This window comes from Vipera ursinii (assembly GCF_947247035.1).
Source record: "Vipera ursinii genome assembly, chromosome: 4".
Lineage (NCBI taxonomy): Eukaryota > Metazoa > Chordata > Lepidosauria > Squamata > Viperidae > Vipera > Vipera ursinii.
Genome location: NC_139514.1, coordinates 73,087,985 through 73,114,382, shown reverse-complemented (window position 1 = coordinate 73,114,382; position 26,398 = coordinate 73,087,985). Strand labels below are relative to the sequence as shown.

The following is a 26,398-nucleotide window of genomic DNA, read 5'->3' as shown; positions in this document are numbered from 1 at the left end:
TTGTGCTATGATTTAATTTCATTTATTGATTGTATGCTATACAGGAGTTTGCTTATGGTGGGAGTTTTACTTGATATAAATGTATATTGTTGATTGCCAATATTTTATAAATGGTTTTTCATGCTTTCTTTGGCAGAATAAGAATGGTCCGAAATACGATAGTCAAAAGCCCATTAATTGAAGCAAGTAGAATGTTCTTAGAGTAATAACAACTAATGATTTTCATAGTATCTCCATCACCAAAGTCAAGCAAAAGGTATCTGGACCAAGTCCTTCATTCTTATTAACTCTGGCTACATCACTGACAGATTATCTGAATAATTTTCCTTACAGTCCATTGGATCCTGTAGAAGACAAAGTTCAATTTCAAAAAGCAATATTTATATGAGTATGCCTTCTTATTCTTTAAAATTATTAAGTGCCACCTGTATCTTTGAACTAAAATAAGATCAAATACTAATTCAGCCTATATTCCACAGGATTCTGGTAGCAAAGAAATAGTGATCCTTATGCAAAGGCTATTCTTTTGACTTTTATATTATTTGTCTAAGTAATATAACATCTTAGCATATTTTTCACATGAAGTTGTTATTGACTGTTTAATGCTAAATGGTTGCTTAATTATCCTGTAACTAAACATTTGTGAAAATTTAATTTTGTAATTGGAACTCATATACATAGTATGTGTGTTTATGTATATATGTATATATAAAGTCTTACGCATATACAAATCAAATATGGTGACTTGATTGTGAAATTCTACATCTATCTACTTGCCTGTCTGTCTATTCATCAAATTAAGCTACAGTATTATAAAAATAATTGTTCATGAAGAATACTTACAATAAAAATATCAGGAGGTATTTTTTTAAAAAAATGTCATGTAGTCATTTCAAGGACAGAAATTTCTTTTTAAACTGAAGCATTGAGAAAGTTCCCAAGGAAAGCAATGGCATCACCTCTTCTATCTTTTTCACAGATTTGAAGATAAGTGATGTACATTTTCTTTTGTTCAGTTTCCTGGATGATTTCAGCATAATTATTATTCCAAATTCTGATTTTTTTTCTCTGTAGCAAAACAAAATACAAGTTATTCATGTGAAACATATTCCCATCTCCCTGCAACTCACCAATAAAAAGTACAAAATGATTGAATGCACATTTGTGGTTCCTTTGAGACAAACAGTCAACAAAGATTAAAAATAATGTCAGCTCTGTGTTACAGAATGTTAACCAGACAGAGAGCTTAAATAGCTCTTTCTAGATCTTCGCCTATTCATTCACATTTGCTTATCTCAAAAAATGAGTCCTACAATCTATATCAAGGGGTGTCAAACTGCTGGCCCACAGACCGGTTGCATCATGCAGAGGCCGCACCCACCCCAGCTCCAGTAATGCAAAAAAAGTCATGATACAACTTGACCCATTACGTGAGTTTGACACCCATGATCTAGATCATGTAACTCAAACACTGTATGTCGATTTATAATATTTGCCTATTTGTCAATGACAATATCTAGAATAGCTTTCATACTTCTATGCAAAACTGGATATTTTGAGTAAGTCATTCTAATTTCAGCTTAATGTATGTTATGTTCTGGCCTAAAATAAATTAATAAACTACTTCACTAATATAGGACACTGTTGGGTAATTGCTGTAGGTTTACTTATTTATTTAGGTCAATTTATAAAATGTTTTTCTCAAGAAGCTATGCAGAAATGCAGGGACAGTGAAAACCACAAATACTTTCTAAAGTGTTTGCCAAATGATTTTTAAAAAGTTATATTGCCATGAGTAATCACAAGTAATTTACTGTTGTAGAGATATCTAAATAACCTTAGTCTAGGTTAATCAACAAGGAAGTTATCTCTTTTAAGTTTTTTTCATTTATATGACATTGAAAAGAAATTCAGAATGCAGGTGTTCATAAAATTGCAAAAAATAACAAGCTCTGTGAAATCTTCAGTTGTGCTTCCAAGAGGTCCTATGGTTTTAGAATTGACATAAGGTGACAAACAAGTTAGAACCAAGCCTTGACACTGGCATATGACAAGAATTTTTAGTTTGTTTTATGCATATAATCTAGATCTCAGGTAAATATTGCAAGCGTAGATGCAGCTAACTGTGTTTTGTGATAGTTCGCTGAATCTGTACAAATAAATCTGTTCTGCATGTAAAGGATCTGACAGAAGGAACTTATCATTTTCAGGAGACATTGATATATTCACTAATTCACTTGTACACATTCCAAACAGTGTTCAAGAATGTACCCTTGGCCTACAATACAATGTGAGAAATCTTTATTAGGTATTACTCATGCAATTTATGAAACAAGGTTCACTGGAACCCACAAAACCTCTTTATGACTATCAATATGAAAGCCCAGTGAGACAGGCAAGGTGCCTTTTAGGCAAATCTATAAACCACGGGTGTCAAACTCACCACATCACATGATGTATTGCGACGTATTGTGACTCTTTTTGCATTGCCGGCAATGGGGTGGGTGTGGCTTCAGTATGATGAAACCGGCCCATGGACTGGCAGTTTGATACCATTAACATTATTTTACTCAAAAAATCAGTAATAAGCTATTCTGTAAGAATGAGAACAAAGTCCAAGAATTTGCCAGTCAGCAAGTTGCCAATTAGGAAATATATTGATATATTATGCTACTCTATGTGTTTGATTCGGGCTGTTACTATGAAATGTATTTATTATGGTTTGAAAATCCTAACTAAATGTCTTAGCAAATCTATCATGGACTAAGTTACTTTGTGTAAAAGACAATTATTATAGAAAGCATTCTCAACAGTGATGACAATTATGAGTCTATACTGCATACTTATATGATAGTTTATTAATTAAACTTGTGTACAAAATCTAAATATGAAAATCAACCAAGCAGAGTATTTACAATTTTACAAAATGTTTTACAAGAAACATTGCCTCTAAGTAAAATGACACACAATTAATTCTTTTGCATTACATACATAAATACTTACTTTTAAATTACTGTTATAAAATGTAATTTCTACAGTCAATTGAGTTAGCAAATAGGTGGCCCTGTTTTCTTTATGCTACAATATAATTACATAAAAGGGAGGAGTATTTTTACATATAGATCATCTATTAATTATTTTTTTCAATTGTACCTTACCATTATATTCAATAGAGGTAAACAGTCATACAATTCATGCCTCTAATTGAATTATGATTTTTGGCATGCAAAACCTAGATCCAACAACATCTGGAGGCATTAATTTCCTTTTTAAAGAAATAAAAACATACAATCATTAAAAGCATATTTCTGGAGTACGATGTACAAGTGTATACGACATTTATAGTTATATGCCCACAGGTATTAATCAAAATAAATATGTTATTATCACAATTGCTTTCATATGTTCTTTTTAAAAAAAATAAGAAGAAATAAAATGAAGTTGCTAACTTCCATGCTTACATTTTTTTGAAGATTAATTTGTAATTAAATCCCATTCCTGCATAAAAGAGCACTAATATAGTTTGATAAATCTTAGTGATTTCAATACAATTGTTTTTAAAATCTGATTAACAGAAACTAATTAATAGATTTTTCCAATATATTTCCCACATACATATATAACAACTGTTTTCAACTGAATGAAGAAACTAGATTGCATTTGGCAATTTCTGCTTTTTAAGCAATCAAGTCATTGAAAACACTGAACTAATTTATAAAACCCACTTATGCATCATTGGGTGCTGGGTGGGCATGGCCCATTGGGTGGGCATGGCTGCGTAACGGCAGACTGGATGGGACTAAAAAGTTCAATCAATCAATTCCAACTTTGCGAGATCTTTTTTTCCCCATGAGAAGTTGAAATTGATTGATTGAAGCTTTTTTTTTTTGTACACGGCTGTGGAGGTCTAGAGTGAAAAGGTTTTATAAAACCCAGCTGAAGGCCTAGGACTGGGACGATGGCACATGTGCCTACATAGAGGGCTCTGCATGCCACCTGTGGCACATGTGCCATAGGTTCGCCACCACGGGCTTAATTCAATTGATGTCATCAATATTTTATTATTTAATAAAATAACTCTGACATTGTGACTTGGTCAACACGTGCCCTACAATCTTCTCCCTGCATGAGAATTCAGTTTTCCTGAGTAATCAGATAAACATCCTTCTATTTGCGCAAAGATATTCCTGTAGTGAAATGAAAAACAAGCTCCTTTTGAGTGGTATATACAATGTTTATATATTGTTGGATGCAGAGAAATAACTTTACTGGTGGACAAATACTGAAAATGGTAACTATAAAATGTCTAGTTTCTCTTCCTTTCTGACATAACTTTGCAGTACCAATTGCTTCTTCTATAGAATTTACATGTTGCCAGCTGGAATTCCTTTCTGCTATCTTGTGATAGTGTACAAAAACCTCTTCTGCTATTCTTCCCTCACTTGCATTCATTTCTACCACCACCACCATCACCACAATCCTATAGTAGGCCATTATTTGCATAAATAAAGTGTGACTGTGAGCTACCAAGAGGGTGACAACAGATGAAGGTAGAAGGGAGACTCCCAGGAATTAGCATGAGGCAATTCCTGTAATGAGAACGGGAAGTGGTAATGAGAAAAAAGTATAAGTCCAGAAGAAATACTGGAAAACTGTTTTGGCTTCCTATGCTTCAAAATATCATGGAAAAACTTGCAGCTCCCAAGTGTAAAAAGTCCTAGATCTCACATGACAAACTACTTCTAAAATAAAAGTCTAGTTCAAAGAACTTAACCTCAACCCTAGTTTATATTCATCCATTTTGTGATGTATTTGATGATACTAGTAGCATCTAGCTATGAGACAGACGTTATTTACATTTCAATTAGTGTTGTAGTGTTAATTAAAGTACTCCATCTGGTTTCAGTTCCCAGTCTGAAAAAAAAACAACAGTTTGATCATTTTGCTTCATAACTTGGGAAAAACAATCTTCACTTAAACTCTCATGTCTACTTCATGGGTACAAGATAATGTTTCTCCCTCAAATGCACAGGAATCTTTCTCCATTTAATGGGATTTCTGAAAGCAAATTAGGTAGAATATTGAAATTCTACTCAGTTACTAAATAGATATTATTAGGTCATGTGACTATATATCATGAAATGGACAGGGTTTGTTATGTTTTTCCTGTATCAGCCACAGATAGCTTAGGTTTAAATGGATGGTTTGTGTTAAAGCAGGGTGTCGAGTAGCATATGCTACAGTAACAGGTAATTGCTATAATTATATATATGAAAATATTTACATTTTCATAGATATTTTCTGATAATATGAATACAGCTGATCCTCACATTATATACTGTACTGTATCCCAAAATTAGTACAAACATGCTTTCTTCAATCCATTCCATACAGATTTCTACACAACTCATACTTGGTAAACATTCATTAAAACAAAATGTCATTCCACAATTCAATAAAGATGGATTTTTCTGGTCTTTCAAGAACTTCTTTGCATTGTTTTCCAGCTGGTTAATAATTTGTGGCAACTTAATATTTTTCAGGGGGTGGTTTGTAGTGACATGGATGGTGCTGCTTCTGATGAGATCCTAAAAAGAAAAAAAAATACTATAACCCTAGTTCATAATTACTAGTTGCAAAGTCACGTGGTCGCACAGAGAGACGGACACTTGAGCTGGGTAGTATTTCTTTTATTCGGATCAGGAATGAATCTGGGACAAAGGGGTTTACCTGGTGTTTCTTATACCTGCCCAGGTGAATGATGGCCAATAGAATTGAACCTGGGCTTCCCGCCAGTGCATGTGGCCAATAGGTTTAAACCCTGGCTTCCCGCCAGAGCTGACCATGCCGGGGGCTGTCAAACTTGCTCTGTCCGGCTTTTCCCGCCTCAGCGGTTATCGCCTGGAGCTGTCCAGCCCCCTGCTGCGCTGGCATTTCCTGTGTATGCTAGCAGCATACACTACACTAGTTGTTGGCAATCCTTAAATCCCTGCAGATTTGTCCTACAACAGTACAACATTGTTATTTTTCTGGCCAAAACAATATTATTCTGTAGTCCTGTGGCTTCTATAAACTTCAAAAGCAAATCAACTAAATCTTTTGTTTGACTCCAGCCCCCCCCCAACTCCAAACTGCAAGCTACTTGGTGTTCCTTGCCTACTCCCTATAAATCTGAGTCAAAATTCTCACAGTGACTGAAGAAACCTGGATAATAATACAATTAGAGCAGTGGTTTCTGATTGATCAGGGATCAATTATATTTGTCTTCAATTCCTTTATTTCTTCCTTTCCTGCTTTTGCCTGCCATTCTATTGGGGGAGGGGTGCTTACATGGAGGAAATAGTTGCTTTGTTCTCCCTCGGGGTGTGAGGAATGTGACCTAAAAACATCTGTCTTATCTCCAGACAACAGAGTCTGGGACCATTGGGAAACGAAGCTGAGAGAGTCCTTGAAAGAGGCGCTAAATCCCCAGGTTCTCATAACAGCCTGGCACCTGTGGATTGGCTGAATTTCAACCAGATGGTTGGATATTGGGGGGGAGGACTTTTGAATTGCCATTTTGACATATTCTTTTGCGAGCTAAATCTGCAGACCTCGCTTTGCTCTCTTGCCATCACTAACTCTCAATAAAAAGTTCCTTTTGAAATGATGCCTGTTTCAAGAGTTCTACTTTCTTCGGAAGTCTAGTTGAGACAAGTCCTTATATAAAGCAAGGTCTGCAGTAGTACCCAACCCAGAGAGGCATCTGCCCTATTGAGGGGGGTCGTACAAAATATGTCTCTGCATGGCAGCGACATGGGAGAAGATGGAATCGAGGACTGCAGTGAGCTGCTCATCCATATCTTTCCTGGAGAAGGCACCTCCACTTGAGTGGAGAAAGCTGCTGCCCTAGAAGATTTCTTGAGGCCAAGATGGTTGCTTGGCATCAGGGAAAAAGAGGATTGGGAGGAAAGAGCCCAAAGAGTTACTTTCACATAGCAGAAGACCCAAAAGAAAAAGATGGAGTTGCCAGATAAGCAATCAGATTTGATAGAGGGAATCCTGAAGTGAGCCATGACTTACATGGTGGAAGCTTGTGAGGACTTAAAAGCCAAATCCCTGGGCTGCCCAGAAAAAGGACTGGCCAAGGAGGTTGAGTGCAGAGGAAAGGAGACTGAGGCCATGACTGGGGCCATGGGTTCAACTGAGATGGCAGTGGCAACTCCAGTGGTGCAACAGCGAGCAGCCCCCCAGAAAGCTTGGATCCCACAACAGCCCAGAGAGAGGACTTCCCCAGATGAGCCGAAGATAGTTCCATTGGTAGTCAATTTTGACAGGGATTCCCAGCAGTTGGGGTTCTTCCTGTCCCATGTCCTGACAAACATTCAAGTGTATGCAAGGTCTCTGCCCAATGAGGCAGCCAAGATCAGGGTCATCACCCTAGCCCTGGAAGGAACTGCAGCCAAATGGATGGTAACCCTGTATAACTGTGACACTCCTGAACTCAGAAACTTCAACTGGTTAATGACCACACTGAGGCGCCATCTTGAAGACCAGTGTTCTGATTCAGTGTCAGCCTGTGCTCCCAGCTGAGTCTGATGAATCTGAAGAAGAGAAGGAGGAGGGGTTTGGAGAGCCTTTGGTGTCAGAGGGAGGCTCTGATGCACTGCAGGACTCTCAGCCTGGCCCCTCCAGTCATGTTCCTCATGAGGCTCAGCTGTGTGAGTACGAGGTGTCGGACTCAGAAGAGTCACAGCTGAATCTGTTCAGAGACACTAGAAGCAGAATGCAATCCAACAGAGGGCAGAGCAGAGAAAATCAATGAGGCAATTCAGTGAGAGGAGGAGAAGGCAGTGAGAAGCCATGCTTTGGGACTGATAATAAAAGGGGAAGGTGTGGGCGGTGCTGGTTCCTGAAGGTAACCGTTTGGAGACATTCTAAGAGAATTCTGGTCTGTTCTTGCTACTTCTGTTTAACTTTTGTTTGTTAACTCTTGTTTGATATTTTGATTCATTTTTTGAAGGAAATATTCTGTTGCTTTTTGTTTGAACTGTAAATAAATTTGGGTTGGGTTTTTCCAGACTATTGACTGTAAAAAGGAAAAAGGGGTTGTCCCTGACACACAAACAGGCTGGAACAGAACAACCGCCTGGCAGACCGAAAGGCTTGGGACTGTACAAAAACAGTAAAACAGGGATGTCGACCAGTGGCTGAATATACGGAGAAGTTCCCTGACCTGGCCTGCCACCTCAACTGGCCCGAAGACATCCTAACAAGCTGCTTCCAAGATGGGTTAAACAACAACCTGTACGACACATGTGTCACCCATGGAGCACCTGCCCTACTGTACGAATGGTGTGTCCTGGCTGAAGAAGTGGAAATTGACCAGACCTGCAGTTTGCATCATCTCACCAAGCCAGGGAAATGCACCCAGCCTGAGAGAAGGGAAGAGGCCAGCAAAACTCTCACTAACCAGCCTGAGCCCCACTGCCTGTTTCAAGTGTGGCAAGGAAGGGTATTGGGCTGTAGAATACTGCAACAAGATTCCAGCTAGGAACCCATATCACCCCTCTGGGGGGAAGTCAAGCAAGCCGACTCAACGCCTGAAAGACACAGCCCTGAAGTCCAACGAAATTGTAGAGTTCTCCCGAACCCCAAAGACAGGGTGTACAGCTCCGACCCCATCAGACAATGAGTTGGGGATGTTGGAGAGCAAGTATGATGACAACTCATTGGTAAATGGAAATGGGGCGATCTCCCCCATAACTATGACCATAGAACTGTCAATCCCAGGCACAGGGAGAAGGATGGCACTAACCGTACTGCTGGACTCAGGATGCACCCGGTGCCTAATAAGCCCCAGCCTAGTCAGGAAAATGGGGGTTCCCCTTAGGAAACTCAAAGACCCCATCATGTTCTGCCAACTCAATGAATCAGTAGCAGGGGGCATCTCAGCATGTTTTGTCACTGAACCCATGTCAACTTTGAAAGAGGCTACATGAGTAAAATATTATAGATGTGGAGGCAGATAGATTGATAAAAAAGTTTTATGATGAATACCCTCACAAGCTTTGAGGGAATACCTAACCTGATTTTTGCTTCCCCTGCAGGAAACTCTTTCTTTCTGAAGAGGAACCAATTGTCAACTTTGAAAATGAGCATGGCTGCAGCCATTTTCCCTACACATTTTTGGTTGACACATTGGATGGAGGGAGGGGGATTTAACCAGAAGCTTCACTAGACTAAGCAGATTTTCTACCAAGGGAACCAAGGTCATCAAGACTGCAAGCTGGGAGTTTCATGAAAAGCCTGCCAAGAAGATCTATTAGGGAACGTAGTAGCTTGCATAGCTTTAGGAGTGGGATTTCTTAAATTTGTATTGGAGATTGTTATGTGTCTATTCAGACTTGGTTTCACTTTTGACGTGCTGATACTTTGTATCAATAAACATGTTGAGGAATTTCCAAGCCTCAGAGTTCTGCTTTATTTGTCTCTGTCTGTCAGAACCATGTCCCCTGGGGCTAACCATGGGAAGCCACTCAGAGACTTTGGCGTTTATTGTGGCTCCCAGCATGGAATGGCCCCTTATTCTTGGGCTAGCCTGGTTAAAGAAATGGAACTCCCTAATTGACTGGAGAGAGGGATGACTAAGGTTCCCAAGGAGGAGAGCTCCCACCTCCCAGAATTGCCCATAATTAGAGTGGAAGATCCAAAGCAAGAGTTAGCCTCCACACTAAGCAAACAGGAGCTTTAGAGCATTCCAAAAGAGTACCGTGATCTAGCTGAGGTTTTCAGTGAAAAGAGGTCAGATGAGTTTCCCTCTCACTGACCTACAGATTGTACAATTGAGATCATCCCAGGGGCTAAATTGCCCAAACCAAAGCTATATTTCATGACTCCTAGGGAGCTGGATCAACTACCCAAGTTTATTGACAAGGACCTAGCCCGGGGGTTCATCTAGCGCACCAGAACCTGGGTAGCAGCCCCTGTGATATTCAGAGAGAAGAAGGATGGGTCTCTTCACCTCTGTGTAGACTGTAGATGTTTGAATGGAAAATGTGTACCCCCTGCCTCTGATGGGCATGCTAGCTCACCTGGCAAAAGTGAAAGTTTTCTAAGCTAGACCTGGGGGAGGCATAATATTGCATCATGATTAGGGAAGGAGACAAGTGGAAGACTGCTTTCACTTGCCCCCTGGGTTGCTTCCAATTCATGGTGCTCCCTTTTGGACTACAGGGAGCCCCTGCTGTGTTCATGCAACTAATTAATGAGTTCTTCCATGAGCACCTGTACAAGGGGGGTTTAGTGTATTTGGACGATATCCTGATCTACACTGAGATGAAAGCCGAACATGTGAAACTAGTTAGGGAGGTCATAAAGAAGCTCTGTGCTGCTAAACTGTATGCTAAGCTCTCGAAGTGTGAATTCCACAAAGACAGAATTGATTATCTGGGCTACCACATTTCCCACAAGGGGGTAGAGATGGACTCTGAGAAACTGTGGGCTGTCATGGAATGGAGTCCTTCCTGCACCCGGAAACAGCTACAGTTTTCTGGGATTTGCCAACTTTTATAGGCAATTCATGCCTTTGTTTGCCCAAATTGTGCTCCCTATCATGAACTTACTGAAAACTAAAGGAGGGGGTAAACAAAAGCCTAGCCAGCCATTAAAATGGACTGCTGAATGTCAAGTTGCATTCAAGAAACTTAAAAGACTTTTTCCGTGAAATCAGTGCTAAAACACCTGGACCTGGAAAAGCCGTTTGTGATTCAGGCAGACACTAGCTATATGGCAATTGGTGTGGTGTTACTTCAGAAGAACCAGCTGGGTCAGTTACAACCCTCTGCCTACATGTCTAAAAAATTATCCAAGACTGAACAATGATGGGCAGCTTGGGAAAAGGAAGGCTATGCTATGAGGTGTGCACTCTTGACCGGGAGGCATTTCTTAGAAGGAGTAAAATCCCTTTCCAGGTCTGGACTGATCATAAGAATCTTGAAGCTTTGAAAACCCCAAGGAGCCTTTCTCCAAAACAGGCTCATTGGGCCCAGCACTTCCATCATTTTAACCTCTCCATCCACTATCTGCCAGGAGGAATAAACTTCCTGGCAGATGCTTTGTCAAGGAAGATCCAATATAACAGTGTGAAAACAGAGATAGTTAAACCTCTAGTTTCCCCACAACAACTGGCAGCTCCAGCCACCACGAGGGCACAATCTAAGAAAAACCCACCATTGGACAATGTGGTGGTTGGGGAGTTCAAGAAAGCACTGGAAAAGGATGAGTAATTCTGCAGCCATAAAAATCTCTGTTCAACAAAAGATGGTTTGGCTTGGGTTGGAGGGAAGTTGTATGTGCCTACAGACCAGAGACTGAGAATCATGCAGGCCTGTCTCGACACTAAAATTGCAGGACACTTTGGGTTTGCAAAGATTCTGCACCAGATTAAGAGACAATTTTGGTGGTCATCTTTAAAGGACATTGAAAACTATGTGGCCAGCTGCCCTACCTGTGCTGCTGCTAAACGGAGGCAGGGAAAAACATCTGACCTCCTCCAGCCGGTGGCTAGCCCTTCAGTATCCTGGAGAGAGATCTCTATGGATTTCATTGTGGAGCTACCCAAAAGTGTGGGAAATACTGTCATTTGGGTTGTCACTTACTTGTTTCCAAACAAGCCAATTTTATCCCATGTCAGAAGATCCCAACTGCAAAAACTTTGGCTAAGTTATTTGTGCAGCATGTCTATCATCTCCATGGTGCCCCAAGACTCATAATATTGGATAAGGGTGTTCAATTCACCTCTAAGTTCTGGAAAGCTTTTTTGGACCTGTTAGGTTCTGATCAGGGATTGTCATCTAGTCATCATCCTCAAATGAATGGGGGGACAGAACAAATGAACTCAGTTCTAGAACAATACCTCAATTGTTTTATTAATTATCAACTGATTTGTTCCATTTGTTGAAGTGGCTTATAACAATGCAGTGCATTCCAGTATGAGGTTCACTCCTTTTCAAGTGGCTAATGGCCAGAGTTCCATTTCTATGCCTGAATTGCCTACCAATGAGCCTGCTATTCCTTCTCTTAAGAACTAGGTTCATCAATTGCAGAATATATGGCCTATGGTTAGAAAAGCTTTAGATGAAGCCAGAGAGGCTTATAAGGCACAGACTGACAAAAAAAGAATAGAGTCTAAACCTTTTCATGTGGGGGACAGAATTTACCTTTCCACTAGATGGTCACTAGAACCATTGAAGAAATTGGGACTGAAATACATCAGCCCTTCTCCCATTAAACACCTTATTAATCCTGTCACAGTGGAGCTGGAAGTCCCTAAGAGTCTGAGACAAATCCACCCAGTTTTCCACTGCGGTTTGTTGAAACCTAAAATCACCTCTAAACTACAGCCAGCTGCTGCTTCTGTCCCTCAACCCATTATGGTAGAGGGTGAGCAACACTTTGTAATTAAAGACATTTTAGATTCACACAAACATCATGGCTCCACGCAGTACTTATTGGCCTGGAAGGGATTGCCCACTTCACAAAATGAATGGGCTTATAAAAATATGTTAATGCTCCTAGGTTGCTCAAATGCTTTCATAAACGTTATGCAGATAAACCTGATTAATGTTAGTGTTTTCTCCTTTCTCCTCCTATTTTATTTTGTAGGTGGATTTGTCTTTCTATTTGGGGGGGCATATGTCAGGGCCCCTCAATTATATTTGCCTTAAATTCCCTTATTTCTTCCTTTTCTGCTTTTCCCTATGTATTCATTTTCGGGGCCTGCCACTCTGTTGGGGGAGGGGTGCTTGCACGGGGAAAATAACTGCTTTGCTTTGTTCTGTGTAAAGTTCCCTCCCTTGGGGTGTGAGAAATGCAACCTGAAAACATCTGTCTTATCTCCAGACAACGGAGCCTGAGACTGTTGGGGAACGAAACTGAGAGAGTCCTTGAAAGAAGTGCTAAATCTCCTGGTTCTCATAACAGCCTGGCACCTGTGGATTGGCTGAATTTCAACTGGATGGTTGGACATTGGGAGGGAGTTTTGAATTGCCATTTTGACATATTCTTTCATGAGCTAAATCTGCAGACCTTGCTTTGCTCTCTTGCCATCAGCAACTCTCAATAAAAAGTTCCTTTTGAACTGATGCTTGTTTCAAGAGTTCTACTTTCTTGGGAAGTCTAGTTGAGGCAGATCCTTACAAATCCATTTCACATACTGTCAATTCTTTAAAAGTCACTCTTGGTATTTATTTATATTATTTTAAAATCATACATACAATTTATGGGCTGCCTGATTCCCAACCACTCTGGATAGCTTATAATTAAAATTACAAAAAGGAATAAAGATCAAAAGAGATCATGAGTATCCCTAAGACAACATATGACAAGAAAACAGCTCATTCATTAGAGTCTCAACCTTCACAAATGAAGGGCTGTAGACTCTATGTCTTCATACCATATAAAACTATAGAAACTAGTCATAAAGAAAGGATGAGAATCACTGCAAAATGGTGCCTCCACATCAAAATCTTGTAGCTAGTCCAGAGGATTATTGGGATTAATGGCACTGGAAGTGTCTTAGAGAACAAGAAACACAAGGAGGGATGTACCCCATCCCAGTTCTCACATGAGACCAACAACAGGTCATCTCTGGCTAGCCTTGACCAATCATGATGGACAAGGATATAACAAACAGATGTCTTAAAGATCCAAGAAGATGTTTATCTTTGATTTAGAGAGTTCTTAAAAAAGAGCATAATTCTGAGTTTATTAGGTTTAGCCTAGTATTACCCACCTTAGATCTCTTTGTTTTTATCATGCCTATCACAAATAAGAAGGAAATAATCTATCTATTAATAATATGAACTATTAATTATTATTAACATGAATTAATTATTTGGGCCATATCTCAAATGAAACAAACATGTACCCTCACATGAGTATTATAGTCCAAGGTATTAACTGTATAGATGTTCTGTTCCAGCCTACAACCGGCCCTGCAGAAATGTCAGGGACAACCCCTTTGTTATATTCAAGAGGCTGGAATTAAGCCAACCAAATTTATTTACAAAAACTAAATGAAACAGTTCAAAACAGAGTAAAACAAATACAGACCGAGACTATATCAGAAGCTCTGCAAACGGTTGCCTTCAGCAACCAGCACCTCCCACACATTCCCCTTTTAAACAACAGTCTCAGGGTGTGGCTTCTCTTTGCCTTCTCCCAAGGTGCCTCATTACTTTCCTTTGTTCACTTCTGCTTGTCTGCCTCCTGCTTCGAGCGTCCTTGAACAAAGCCAGCTGAGGATCATCTTCGTCTAATCTTTTAGGCTCACACAGCTGTGTCTGAGGAGGAACAAGATGGGAGGGGCCTGGCTGAGAGCTCTGCGATGCATCTGCAACCCAAGGCTCTCCAAACCCCTTATCCTCCTCCTCAGAATTGTCCGATTCAGCTGCCAAAACCACAGGCTGACGCTGAATCACAACAATAGAATAATATTTGGCATTTTGAAGTAATCATTTCACTTGGAAAATTAGACATTTCTCACTAGCATCATGAACAGAATTCAAATGCTTAATAAATCACATGAATAGTTATAATAATTTTGAATTAATTTCATACTTGCCCATAAATTTTTGGGATTCGTATATATGCCAGTGTATCAAAGAAAAAGGCTATGGTTTTCAGTGGAGCAGTCAGAAGATTCGGAATGCCAAACCCTTCAGCTGAAATTTCTTTTTGTTGGGGACCCTAAGGGGCCAGAACCCACCCTGAAGGGGTGAAATGAAGGAAGGAAATCCCAGGGACTTAGGAGAGATGGCTGTCTCCCTGAACGGTCCAGGAGAAGCCTCCCAGAAACCAACAGAAGAAAAGGCTGGCTAACTCCATGTCCAGTCACAGCTGAAAACAACGGAAGCCATAAGCTTTTAAACTAAGCAGATTTTAAACAGCATGCTTGAATCTGGGTAAGAATATTGATTTTCTCTATCCTACCTATTTTCCTAAAGAAGGTCCCAAAATAAGAGATCTCCGAGGGGAAAAAGGAGGGGAATTCTACTCCCTCCTTTTGGTTACCAGCGCGGTGAAACTTACCCTTTAGAGAGAGAGAGAAAAGACTAGAAAGACCTGAAAAATGAGCAAATGCTGACACCTACTGGTGGGTGAGGATTTTTTTTTCTCTGACCCTCAAAGTTTTTTAAAAATGCAGCTGTCTAAACAAAGGTTGACTCAGCTTTCCATCCTTCCGAGGTAGGTAAAATGAGGACCCAGATTGTTGGGGGCAATAAGCTGACTTTGTAATAATGCCGCTTGGGTGTGTGTGTGAAAGCCCTAATAAGCAGGCATATACATAGAATGAAGGCTACTGCTAAGCTTGTAAGCCGCCCTGAGTCTTCGGAGAAGGGTGGGATATAAATGGAATTAAAATAAAATAAATAAAAGTGAGTAACAAATCTGAAGCAATGCATACTTTGCAAAAGGAAACACATGAAAAGTGGCAACAATTTCAAAGGACAATGATTTTAAACCACAAAGAAATACAGAACAACCTTGAGAGTATGAATCAACTTATCTCCAACTTAATTTAACTCCAAGAAATTTCCCAGGAAACTACAGTAGAGATGACTGAACATAATTCTGATGATAGAGACTTAAAGATGGAACCATATAAAATAAAAAATCATGATTTAATTCAAATGGGAAATATTTCAACACGTCCAAGCAACTTTAAAGATAAGGAAAAGAATGAGAAAAAATACTTTACAGGGAAACAAATGATGCAGCAAAACATACTGATTAAGAAAGGCAATGGCCAGAGGAAAAAGATTAAGATGGAAATCAAGAAAATGATGGGACTTATCAGAGAGGATACTTAAAAAAGAAACATTTGTTTGAATATGGACAAAAATAGAAAAACTTTGGAATATATTACTCTTAGAGAGATGATTTTTTGTTAACTAATACAATAAGAAACATTTGTTTGAATATGGCTAAAGAAATGGAAAAACTTTGGAATATATTACTCTTAAGAGGGATGATTTTTTTTAATAATTAATACATTTTTTTCTTTTTCCTTTCTGTAAAAAAAAGTTGAAATTATTTAAACAAAGCATACATTTTAGTTATTTAAATGTGACAATAAGAAAAGCATTAAAAATGTGTTTTGAATGAGAGTTAAAGGATTAGATGATTAGATCTACTGAATGGAATGCTTAAAGTTTAAATAGATTAAATACATTCTCAGCTATGGTCAACAAGAATAAGAAATTGAGGGAATAAATATATATTAAATGAGGAGGGATACATATCTTCAGTCATATGTTATTTTTGTATCTCAGTGCTTTTTTCTTTTTTTCTTTTTTCTTTCTTCTTTTTTTCCTCTTTTTTGTCTCTCTCCTCTTTTCTTTTCTCTTTCTACTTTTTTACTTATTAAGAAATATAAAAGTATGACAGGGCTTATATGGAAAAAATAGAATTAAATCCATCAATCTAAATGTAGTTAATTGTTGAGAAAATTGTCACTAGTAAGAATATTTTGAATTTGGGGGGAGAAATAAGCTGAAATAAGCACAGTAACAGGATTTATGATAAGGAAATTAAAATGACAAACAGGATTATTAGAAAAACTATATACTTAATTGTTTAACAAAATAATGAAAATTGTTTTAATCTAATGTTTTGCAAAGAAAGATACTTTGGGGAAAGGGGAAATCAACTGAAATTAACATATGGAATATAGATTATAGAAATCAATTGCTAAAGATTGTCTTATAAATGTTACCCAGACAACATACTGTTTACAAATTACTGAATGATTTATGTTATGTTAAAAAATACCAATAAAATATATACAAAAAAAAGAAAAGAAAAAGGCTGTGGCTGAATGATAGAAAAAGTGTATGTGAAGAAAGTTCAACTCCCACAAATTCCAAACAGGATTACCAAAGACTCCTTTCCTCTGGAGAGACTGCCAGTTCTGTAATATTGTCTGATAATGCATGGCAAAATTGAAATAATTACTGCACTCTCAAAATTGCTGTTTCCTTTGTCCAGAACTTACTTAAAAATGGCAGACAGCTTGAAAATAGGCCTACTTTAAAAAAAGCCTAAGACTAATGTTTAGCAGCATACAAAATTTTAGAAACATTCCAAGGTGGAAGTTTTTGAGATTCTTGAGTGCAAAGGATAAACATTCAATGTAACATCTAGAAAGTATAAGAAAGCCAAACGTGAAAGAAGCATGCCTGTTTGGCAGCCATCGGGACAAGTTGGAAAAGTCAGTGCTCAGCTTTCCAGCTTGATTTTTCTTCATCTAGCGACCCTTAAAGGATCAGAAAGTTGCCCTGGAGGGGCAATGAAGGAGGGATACTTCAGGAGCTCAGATCAGGGGACACCCAATTGGAGTGAACTGTAGGACCCTCTGGAAAAGCAAAGAATAAAGGCTGTTAAAATATTCCAGCCATAGCCGTCACTGGCAGGAACAGAAGGACTATAAATCAACTGAATTTCAACTACATACTGAAGCTGGGTGAGCAAGATTTTCTCTTTTCTTCTCTTTGAGGATTATAAATGTTGAGCCCTGAAGGAAAAGGGCTGGAAAGCAAAGACCCCCCCAGAAGATTTAAGAGCAGTGAGGAAATATAAAAGGGGAAAAGACTTTTTGTTAAAAATATTGGATATTGATAAATAAGCCAAGGAGGACATCTAGTGGTGAAAGAAGAATGAAATTTCTGTAATATTGATGTTGACTGAAATTTAACCTTGAAGGAGAACACCTGCAGGCGATAAGACTGCTTTGTTGTGAGACTGAAATTCAAAGTTACTTCTATTGAATTTGGCTAAATTTAAACAGACGTTGTTTTGGCTATAGACTGTAAGCTGTAAAATGACTTCATCGAATATTACCAGACTTATGAAGAAAACTTCTTCTGCACCCTCAGTAGGACAATCCAGTCCTACAACACAGGGATCTATTGAAGCAATGTTGCAAAGTGAAAAGATAAATACTGCTCAAAGTGAAACACAGACTTCATTAAAATTTCTTCAGGTTCTTATGTTGAAGAATCAAGAGACTTTGGAGAGGAATCGTTTAGAGATGCAAGAGAATCATAAAAGCACAGAAACAAAACTGGAGAAGTTAAATGAAGAAATTTTGGATATAAAGGGAAAATCTGAAACTCAAAATCAAATGATAATAAAAAATCAACAGAAGATAAACAAGATTGAAGAAAAAACAGATGAGAATGATAAAAAGATAGAAATGTTACTACAAGAAAATGAAAAATTAGATAACGCAATTAAGATTCTAGCGATGGAAAAAGCGGAACATTATTTAAGATTCCAAAATATTCCTGAAGATAGAGAGGAAAATATACAGGAGGTGATTATTGACATCTTGGAGGAGGCTCTGAAGGCGGATAGAGGAGAAATCCAACTTGAATTAGATGGGATATTTTGCTTCAATTCAAGCTATGCAAGAAGAAATAAGTTGCCAAGAGAAGTACATGTACGGTTTACAAAGAAGACAACAAGAGATGAAATACTATGGAAAGTTAGAGATGAACCAATACAATATAAAAATAAAGAAATTATGGTCTTAAAACACATACCTAAGAGAGTTAGATTCATGAAGACAGTACCATTTTTTGACTACGAAATTGATTGCCAATGGTATAAACTTTAAATGGTTGATGCCAGAAGGTATCTTAATAAACTGGAACAATACAAGGTATAGACTTGACTCAATTTGGAAAGCAGAAGATTTTGAAGAGAAGAATAGGTCAATTTTGGATGAAGGAGTAAAAAGAGGTCAAGGGGAGAGTAAGAAGCAGAAACAAACAGAAGAGAGGACTCAAGGAACAACTGCACAAACAAAAGAACAGAAAGAGGAAGATGACCAAAAGGGAGAGGACGAAGGACCGAAATATAAATAAATGGAAATGGATAAAGAAAATGGAATCTTCTCAGTAAACATAAATGGACTAAATTCTCCAATTAAAAGAAATAAGATTTTTAGGAAATTACGGAAATTGAATTTGGATATAATTTGTTTGCAAGAAACACATATAAAAGTACAGCATTATAAATTATTGGAATATCCAAAAATTGGAAAACTCTATTATGCATCAGCACAACAGAAAAAAAGAGTAGCTTTATATATTAAAGAGACAATAAATTCAAAAATGGTATATTCAGATGAAGAAGGAAGAATTTTAATGGTAGAAATTTATCTGCATCAAAAGCAAATATTATTAGTGGCAATTTATGCACCAAATAATAATCAAGAAAATTTTTATAAAAACTTACATAGAAAAATAATAGAAATGGAGTATCAAAATGTTTGCTTACTAGGACATTTCAATGCAATAACAGATGGAAAAAAATTGATTATAAAAGTAACAAAACAGGGAAAAATGGTAGAGGAAGATTACCTAAGACATTCTTTGATATGGTGGAGGAAATTGGAATTCAAGATGTTTGGAGGGAAGTGAATCCACAAAAATTGCAATATACTTTTTACTCAAATAGTCAGAAATCTTGGTCAAGAATTGATATGATTTGGATGATTGCCAATTTGAGAATAAATGTGCAGGACGTTGAAATAGAAATAGGCATATGGGCAGATCATAATCCTTTGAAAATTACGTGGAAAGGAATACAAAAAAGGCTATGATGGACTTTAAATCATTCCATATTAAAGGAAAAAGAATGTATAGAGTTAACAAAAAAAAAGAAATGGAATTCTTCTTTAAAGAAAATAAAAAAGAAGATACTACGATACAAAATCTATGGGATACAGCCAAAGCATATTTTAGAGGTATAGCTATATCGTATATGGCAAGAAAAAATAAACAGAGAAAACAGCAATATGTATTATTAAAAAAAGAATTTGGAATATTAGAATTAGAACTGCAAAGAAATCCACAAAAAAGACTTTAATAAGAGATATGGATATAATAAAACATAAATTAAATCTGTTAGATTCAGAAAAAGTGGCAGAACAGATAAAAAGAGCGAAGCAATTTTTTTTGAAAATGCCAATAAGCCCGGAAGATGGTTAGCTTATAAACTTAAAAAACAGGGGGAAAAAAGATAATTTACTTGATGGGAAAGGTTATTTACAATATAAAAATGAAGAAATAAAAAAGATAGTTAAAGAATTTTATAAGGAACTGTATGATAAAAAGGAGATTTCAAGAGAGAAAACCGTAAAATACTTGGAAGAAAGTAATCTTCCAAAGATTTCAGAGACATTTAAAAATATGTTAGATGAAGGAGTTACAATGATGGAAATAACAGAGGCCATAAAGAGACAAAAAAAAATGGTAAAACTCCTGGCCCAGATGGACTTCTGGCAGTTATATAAGAACTTACAAGAGATATTAAGTGAACCATTGAAAGATGTTTGTAATGGACTTTTATTAGAAGCTAAAATGCCGATGACGTGGATTGAAGCAAATATTACCTTAATACCAAAGGATGATTTGGATTTGACCCAGATTAAGAATTATAGACCAATTTCATTGCTCAATGTGGTTACAAAATTTTTACTTCAATAATGGTGGAGAGATTGAAAAAATATTTGGTTGAATTTATACACCCGGATCAAAATGGCTTTTTACCAAAGAGACAAATTAAAAATAATTTAAGAGTGATAATAGATGTATTGGAATACTACGAGCTACCTCCAGGGAAACAAATGGTGTTAATATTTTTAGATGCTCAAAAGGCATTTGATAATCTTTCATGGCAATTTATGATTCATCAATTACAAATAATGGACTTTGGACAGAATTTTATAAATATGGTAAAAACAATATACAATAAACAAACAGCCAAAGTGATTGTGAATGGAGATTGTATTGAGAGCTTTGAAATAAGGAAAGGCACAAGGCAAGGATGCCCTCTATCCCCTCTGTTATTCATTTTCACTTTGGAAGTTTTAAATCGAAATATAAGACAAGATACAGAAATTAGAGGGTTGGGGATAAAGGGTGAAACATATAAATTACTAGCATTTGCTGATGATTTAGAATTTATTTTGGAAGATCCCTTGGAGATGATTCCAAAATTGTGGGGGAAATTAGAACAATATGGTGAAATAGCGGGACTAAAAATCAATAAAGAAAAAACTAAGATAATAGTTAAGAATCTTATGGATAAGCAAAAAAGCTGAACGTCAGAAGTGACAGAGGTACAGATCATGAAAAAGGTAAAATACTTGGGTATATATTTATCAACTAAGTGCTCAACATTAAAAGAAGATAACTACACAAGGTTATTGAAACAAATAAAGTTAGACCTGGAAAAATGGAAGAACTTAAAATTGTCATTATTAGGAAGAATAGCTACAGTTAAAATGAATATATTGCCTAAGATTTTATTTCTGTTTCAGACAATACCGATAAAACTTGGGGGAAATTTTTTTCAAGAGTTGAATTCATTAGTTTTGAAGTTTGTATGGCAAGGAAAGAAAGCTAGAATAAAGATGAAAACTTTGCAAGATACTAAGGAAAATGGAGGCTTTGGTCTACCTGAGAGGGCTTTCTATTATCAAGCATCTGTATTAATATGGGTGAAAGAATGGATAATGCTTAGGAATAAAAGGTTGTTATATTTGGGGGGACATGACTTACAGCTGGGGTGGCACGCTTTTTTGTGGTATGGGAAAAATAAAATCTATGGATATTTTCAAAATCACTGTATTAGAAATGCTTTGATAAGAGTATGGAAATAAATTAAAATGAAAATATATGTAAAAATTCCAGGGTGGTTATCAACAATTGAAGCTTGTTCACATACAAATTTGTTAGATTTTGAAAAAACTTGGACATATAGAGACATTTTAAATACTGACGGGACACTAAAATTGAAACAAGAGCTGGAACATCAGGGCATCAACATGTCATGGTGGGTATGCTTCAAATACAAAATAGATATGAAAAAGATATGAAAATGTATGGATTTTATAAAGAACAAAATGTGTTTGATAAGATATTATTAACTTCTGATGAGAAATTAATTAAGAAATTGTATAATTTTTTGTTAACTTTAGAGATGGAAAGTGAACAAATTAAAGGGACAATGATAAGGTGGGCGGAAAACTTTGGTTATAATATAGAATTAGAAAAATGGCAAAAATTGTGGGAGAGAAATCATAAATTGACAATGTCAACTGCGTATAAAGAAAATTTGTATAAAATGTTTTATAGATGGCACTTACCTCTAGCTAGACTAGCAAAAATGTTTAAAAATGTATCAGGTAAATGTTGGAAATGTAAACATAACTTAAGTACATACTATCATATTTGGTGGACATGTGACAAGGTAAAGGCCTATTGGAAAAAAATACATGCTTGGCTAGAAAAATTATTAGGAGAACATGTAGTATTTAATCCTGATTTTTTTATTAGGTATAGTACCAGAAAAGATCAATAAGCAAAATTTATACTTGGTTTTACATATTGTAACTGCAGCAAGAATACGTTATGTGCAATGTTGGAAAAATGAACAAATACCTTCAGAAGAAGAGGTAATAAAAAAGATACTGGAATAGGCAGAGATGGACAGATTAACTATGAGACTAAAAGATAAAGAAGAAACAGAATATTACCAAAGCTGGAATTTTTTCTACAAATGATTAGAAAATAGAACCAAAGAATAGGACTTGATTATATATTAGCGTTTTATGAATCCAGATCGCATGCTGTTTGAAAAACTAACATATGTATGTTGTTGTTGTTAGTTGCAAAGTCGTGTCCGACCCATTGCGACCCTATGGACAACGTTCCTCCAGGCCTTCCTGTCCTCTACCATCTTCTGGAGTCCATTTAAGCTCACGCCTACTGCTTCAGTGACTCCATCCAGCCACCTCATTCTCTGTCGTCCCCTTCTTCTATTGCCCTCAATCTTTCCCAGCATTAGGCTCTTCTCCAGTGAGTCCTTCCTTCTCATTAGGTGGCCAAAGTATTTGTATGTATGTAGAGGTTTAAAAAAAACTTTATAACTAAAAGAAAGAAAGTAAAAAATGTGGACTGCACCTGTTGATAAATTTATTTATTTATTTATTTTATTAGATTTATATACCGCCCTTTCCCGAAGGATTCAGGGCGGTTTACAGGGTATTTAAAACAACCAGTACAAAAGTTAAAAACAAATTTAAAAAGATTAAATCAATGCCGTTACAGATTTTACAAATTTTTCCTTTGTTTGAAAATATTGTAATTTAAGCTTTAATCCATTAATGAGAAAGATTGTAAAGAAGATAAATCAAAATTGAGCTACATATAAATTAAGCAGCTGTTTCAAACTAATCTGGCTGCTAATTTTGGATGGATTATTAACCATCTTTTATCCTAAATAAATCAAAGACTATGTTTGGGCTGTTAGGTCAGATGGAGAAGAGTATGTCTAAAAATACTCAGAATGTATTATCTTCCATATAAGAAAGAGATGCCAATGTATGCATCAGAATAAGTTCTTGTAGCATGTCAATACTCACTCTGTGGTGATATTAGCAAATTGGGTGTTTGAAATGATTTTATTGTAGCTGGTCCCTCACCACTTGTGGTTAACACTTGAACCTCTAAACGGTAAAGAGTTGATGGTCTTAGGTTGGATACTGTCAGCATATGGTGATCCTAAAAGGAAATGAAAACAGTGACTTGAAGTAAAAGAAGAAATATATTTGAGGCATTCAGCAGGTTCAAGTGATGAATCAACTCAGTTCTTCCTTGCTTCTTCCCTCCTATCTATCGCCCTCCCCCACTGAAAAGGTACAGACTTACTACTGACAATATTTGTGATTGGGAGATAATGCTGTTTGGTAAGCTGTTTTGCCTGCTCTCTGTAGTGACTTCTGCCAAAGTGACTTGAAACCCTGTCATTGGTTGGTGAAGATTTGCTTTTGATATTTTCCAGGAAAAGTAGCCTGTAATATTAATGTCCTGAACAATGAAAGAAGCAGAAAGATTCTCTGGTTTCGCCAATACTTTTGAGATAACAGGATCTGTAAAACAAACACCAACACCAAGAGAGAAGTTAGCATCTCTGTCAATGTTAAGTAAATTTTAAAAAGATATACATTAAGGGAGCCTACAACATGTGATATAAACGTTGCTATTATATAGTGAGGATGGAATGCTTACTCTCAAATAAATTGCTCACCAATATATCACTTATTTTACCTACCATGAATATAGTTTTGTTTCATACATTGCACTTCAATTAGTAAACATTACCACAAATTTTAATTTCATGATTTGATATTGTTCTGTAAGAGATGTACATCCATTTATTAATTCTATAAATTAGATTACATATTGTTAAGTAAATCAACTTTATCTGTATGTTTTATATATGGCTAAAATGTTTTTTAAAAAACATAACTATTACTATTTAGTGAATTGGATACAACAGAAAATGTGTAATTTATTTATATAAAATTTAAACAGGAAGCATATTCTTCTTTCATAATTTTAAAAATATCAGGCCTTTGTATAAATATCAGCCAATTAATATTTGAAGATACTAAATTCATTGTATGGATATTAGGATATCAAACTACAGGATATTAAGATACCAAATATCAAATTTATAACATATGATCCACTTAAAACTAATTCAATATGTTTGACACATTTCAGGCCAATACAGCTATTAATCTTGTTCTGGAATAAGTAATCCCACATTCTATGCTCTAAAGGACAAATGCTTTTGGCAATTTTTTTCTTGCTGTTTAACCAAGAGAAAACTGTTCTAAAACCATTATTCTAGCATTTCCAAAGTATTCTTTTTGCTTTAGTCTCAAAGTTGAGTCATGTGACTCCCTCAAAAATCTAAGATGTTAGAGAATATTTGACAATATTTTAATATTATTTATTGTAAACATTTTAATAAATGTTAAGATAATTTGTGGTACCAGAACTGAAACTATTACAACACTATATTTTGTCAGTGTGTAAAGAATTTTATGAACTGGAATAGCCATAGCAACAAATCAGCCAATGAGAACTGTTTTTGATTAAGACATAGTATTGGCTGTGTGAGGCATGTGATCCAGCCTAGGTCTGGGCGTGTCTTAGTCCTCTGTTGTTTTTCTGATCTCCAAGTGAAAAGTTGTTGATGTTCCCCAGAGCTGAATGAAACTGTATGTATCATGTTTATATATATTTTATAGATAAGGTTTTTCCAAACTATGCCTCCTGCTCATTTTGAATGTGTGCTTATTTTTTGGGGGTTATTTTTGCGCTGGAAAGCTGTAAACTCAAACAATTTTTCTATCTAAAAAATTTCCTGAAGAGATGTGACCTATCAAAGAAAATATAGAATGTTTGGAGATAACTAGACTGGCTATCCCCCTTCATGGATTACTGCCTTGTCGTGGCGAAGGGGCTTGCGTAATTCAATGAAGCTATGAGCTATGCCGTGCAGGGCCACCCAAGACGGACAGGTCATAGCAGAGAGTTCTGACAAAACGTGATCCACTGGAGAAGGAAATGGCAACCCACTCCAGTATCTTTGCCATGAAAACCCTATGGACAGTACCAAAAGGCAAAACGATATGACGCTGGAAGATGAGCCCCTCAGGTCGGAAGGCGTCCAATATGCTACTGGGGAAGAGCAGAGGGCTAGTACTAGTAGCGCCAGAAAGAATGAAGCGACTGGGCCAAAGCCGAAAGGACGCTCAGCTGTGGATGTGTCTGGTGGTGAAAGGAAAGTCCGATGCTGTAAAGATTTTTTCTCCATAGGAACCTGGAATGTAAGATCCATGAATCAAGGAAAACTGGACGTGGTCAAACAAGAGATGACAAGACTGAACATTGACATCTTAGGTATCAGCGAACTAAAATGGACAGGAATGGGTGAATTTAATTCAGATGACCATCAGGTATACTACTGTGGGCAAGAATCCTTCAGAAGAAATGGAGTAGCCTTCATAGTCAATAAAAGAGTAGGAAAAGCAATACTGGGATACAATCCTCAAAATGACAGAATGATCTCAGTTCGAATCCAAGGGAAACCATTCAATATCACAGTAGTCCAAGTCTATGCCCCAACCACCAGTGCTGAAGAGGATGAAATTGACCAGTTCTATGAAGCACTACAGCACCTTATAGAACTAACACCAAAAAATGATGTTCTTATCATCATGGGGGATTGGAATGCTAAAGTAGGAAGCCAAAAGATAACTGGAATAACAGGCAAGTTTGGCCTTGGAGTGCAAAATGAAGCAGGGCACAGGCTGATAGAATTCTGTCAAGAGAATACGATGGTCATAGCAAACACTCTTTTCCAACAACCCAAGAGACGGCTCTACACATGGACATCACCAGATGGTCAACACAGAAATCAGATTGACTATATGCTCTGCAGCCAAAGATGGAGAAGCTCTATACAGTCAGTAAAAACAAGACCAGGA

At 36.9% G+C, this 26,398-nt stretch overlaps 1 protein-coding gene across 3 annotated transcripts in view; it reads right to left on the bottom strand.

Moving 5' to 3' along the window:
- Positions 1–2,854: 2,854 nt before the first annotated feature.
- The window catches only part of ANOS1 (anosmin 1), a 281,496-nt gene continuing 257,952 nt past the window's right edge, over positions 2,855–26,398 (bottom strand). For 2 of the 3 annotated variants that reach the window (XM_083362693.1, XM_083362694.1), the window contains exons 12-14: positions 23,766–23,986; positions 23,480–23,618; positions 2,855–5,588 (exon numbers count right to left, since the gene is read on the bottom strand). In XM_083362693.1, the coding sequence (XP_083218819.1) occupies positions 5,530–5,588; positions 23,480–23,618; positions 23,766–23,986 (419 nt within the window). In that variant the 3' untranslated portion in view covers positions 2,855–5,529. Of the gene's footprint in view, positions 5,589–14,181; positions 14,325–23,479; positions 23,619–23,765; positions 23,987–26,398 lie in introns of those variants that run through there. The other variant, XM_083362695.1, reaches the window with a different exon arrangement.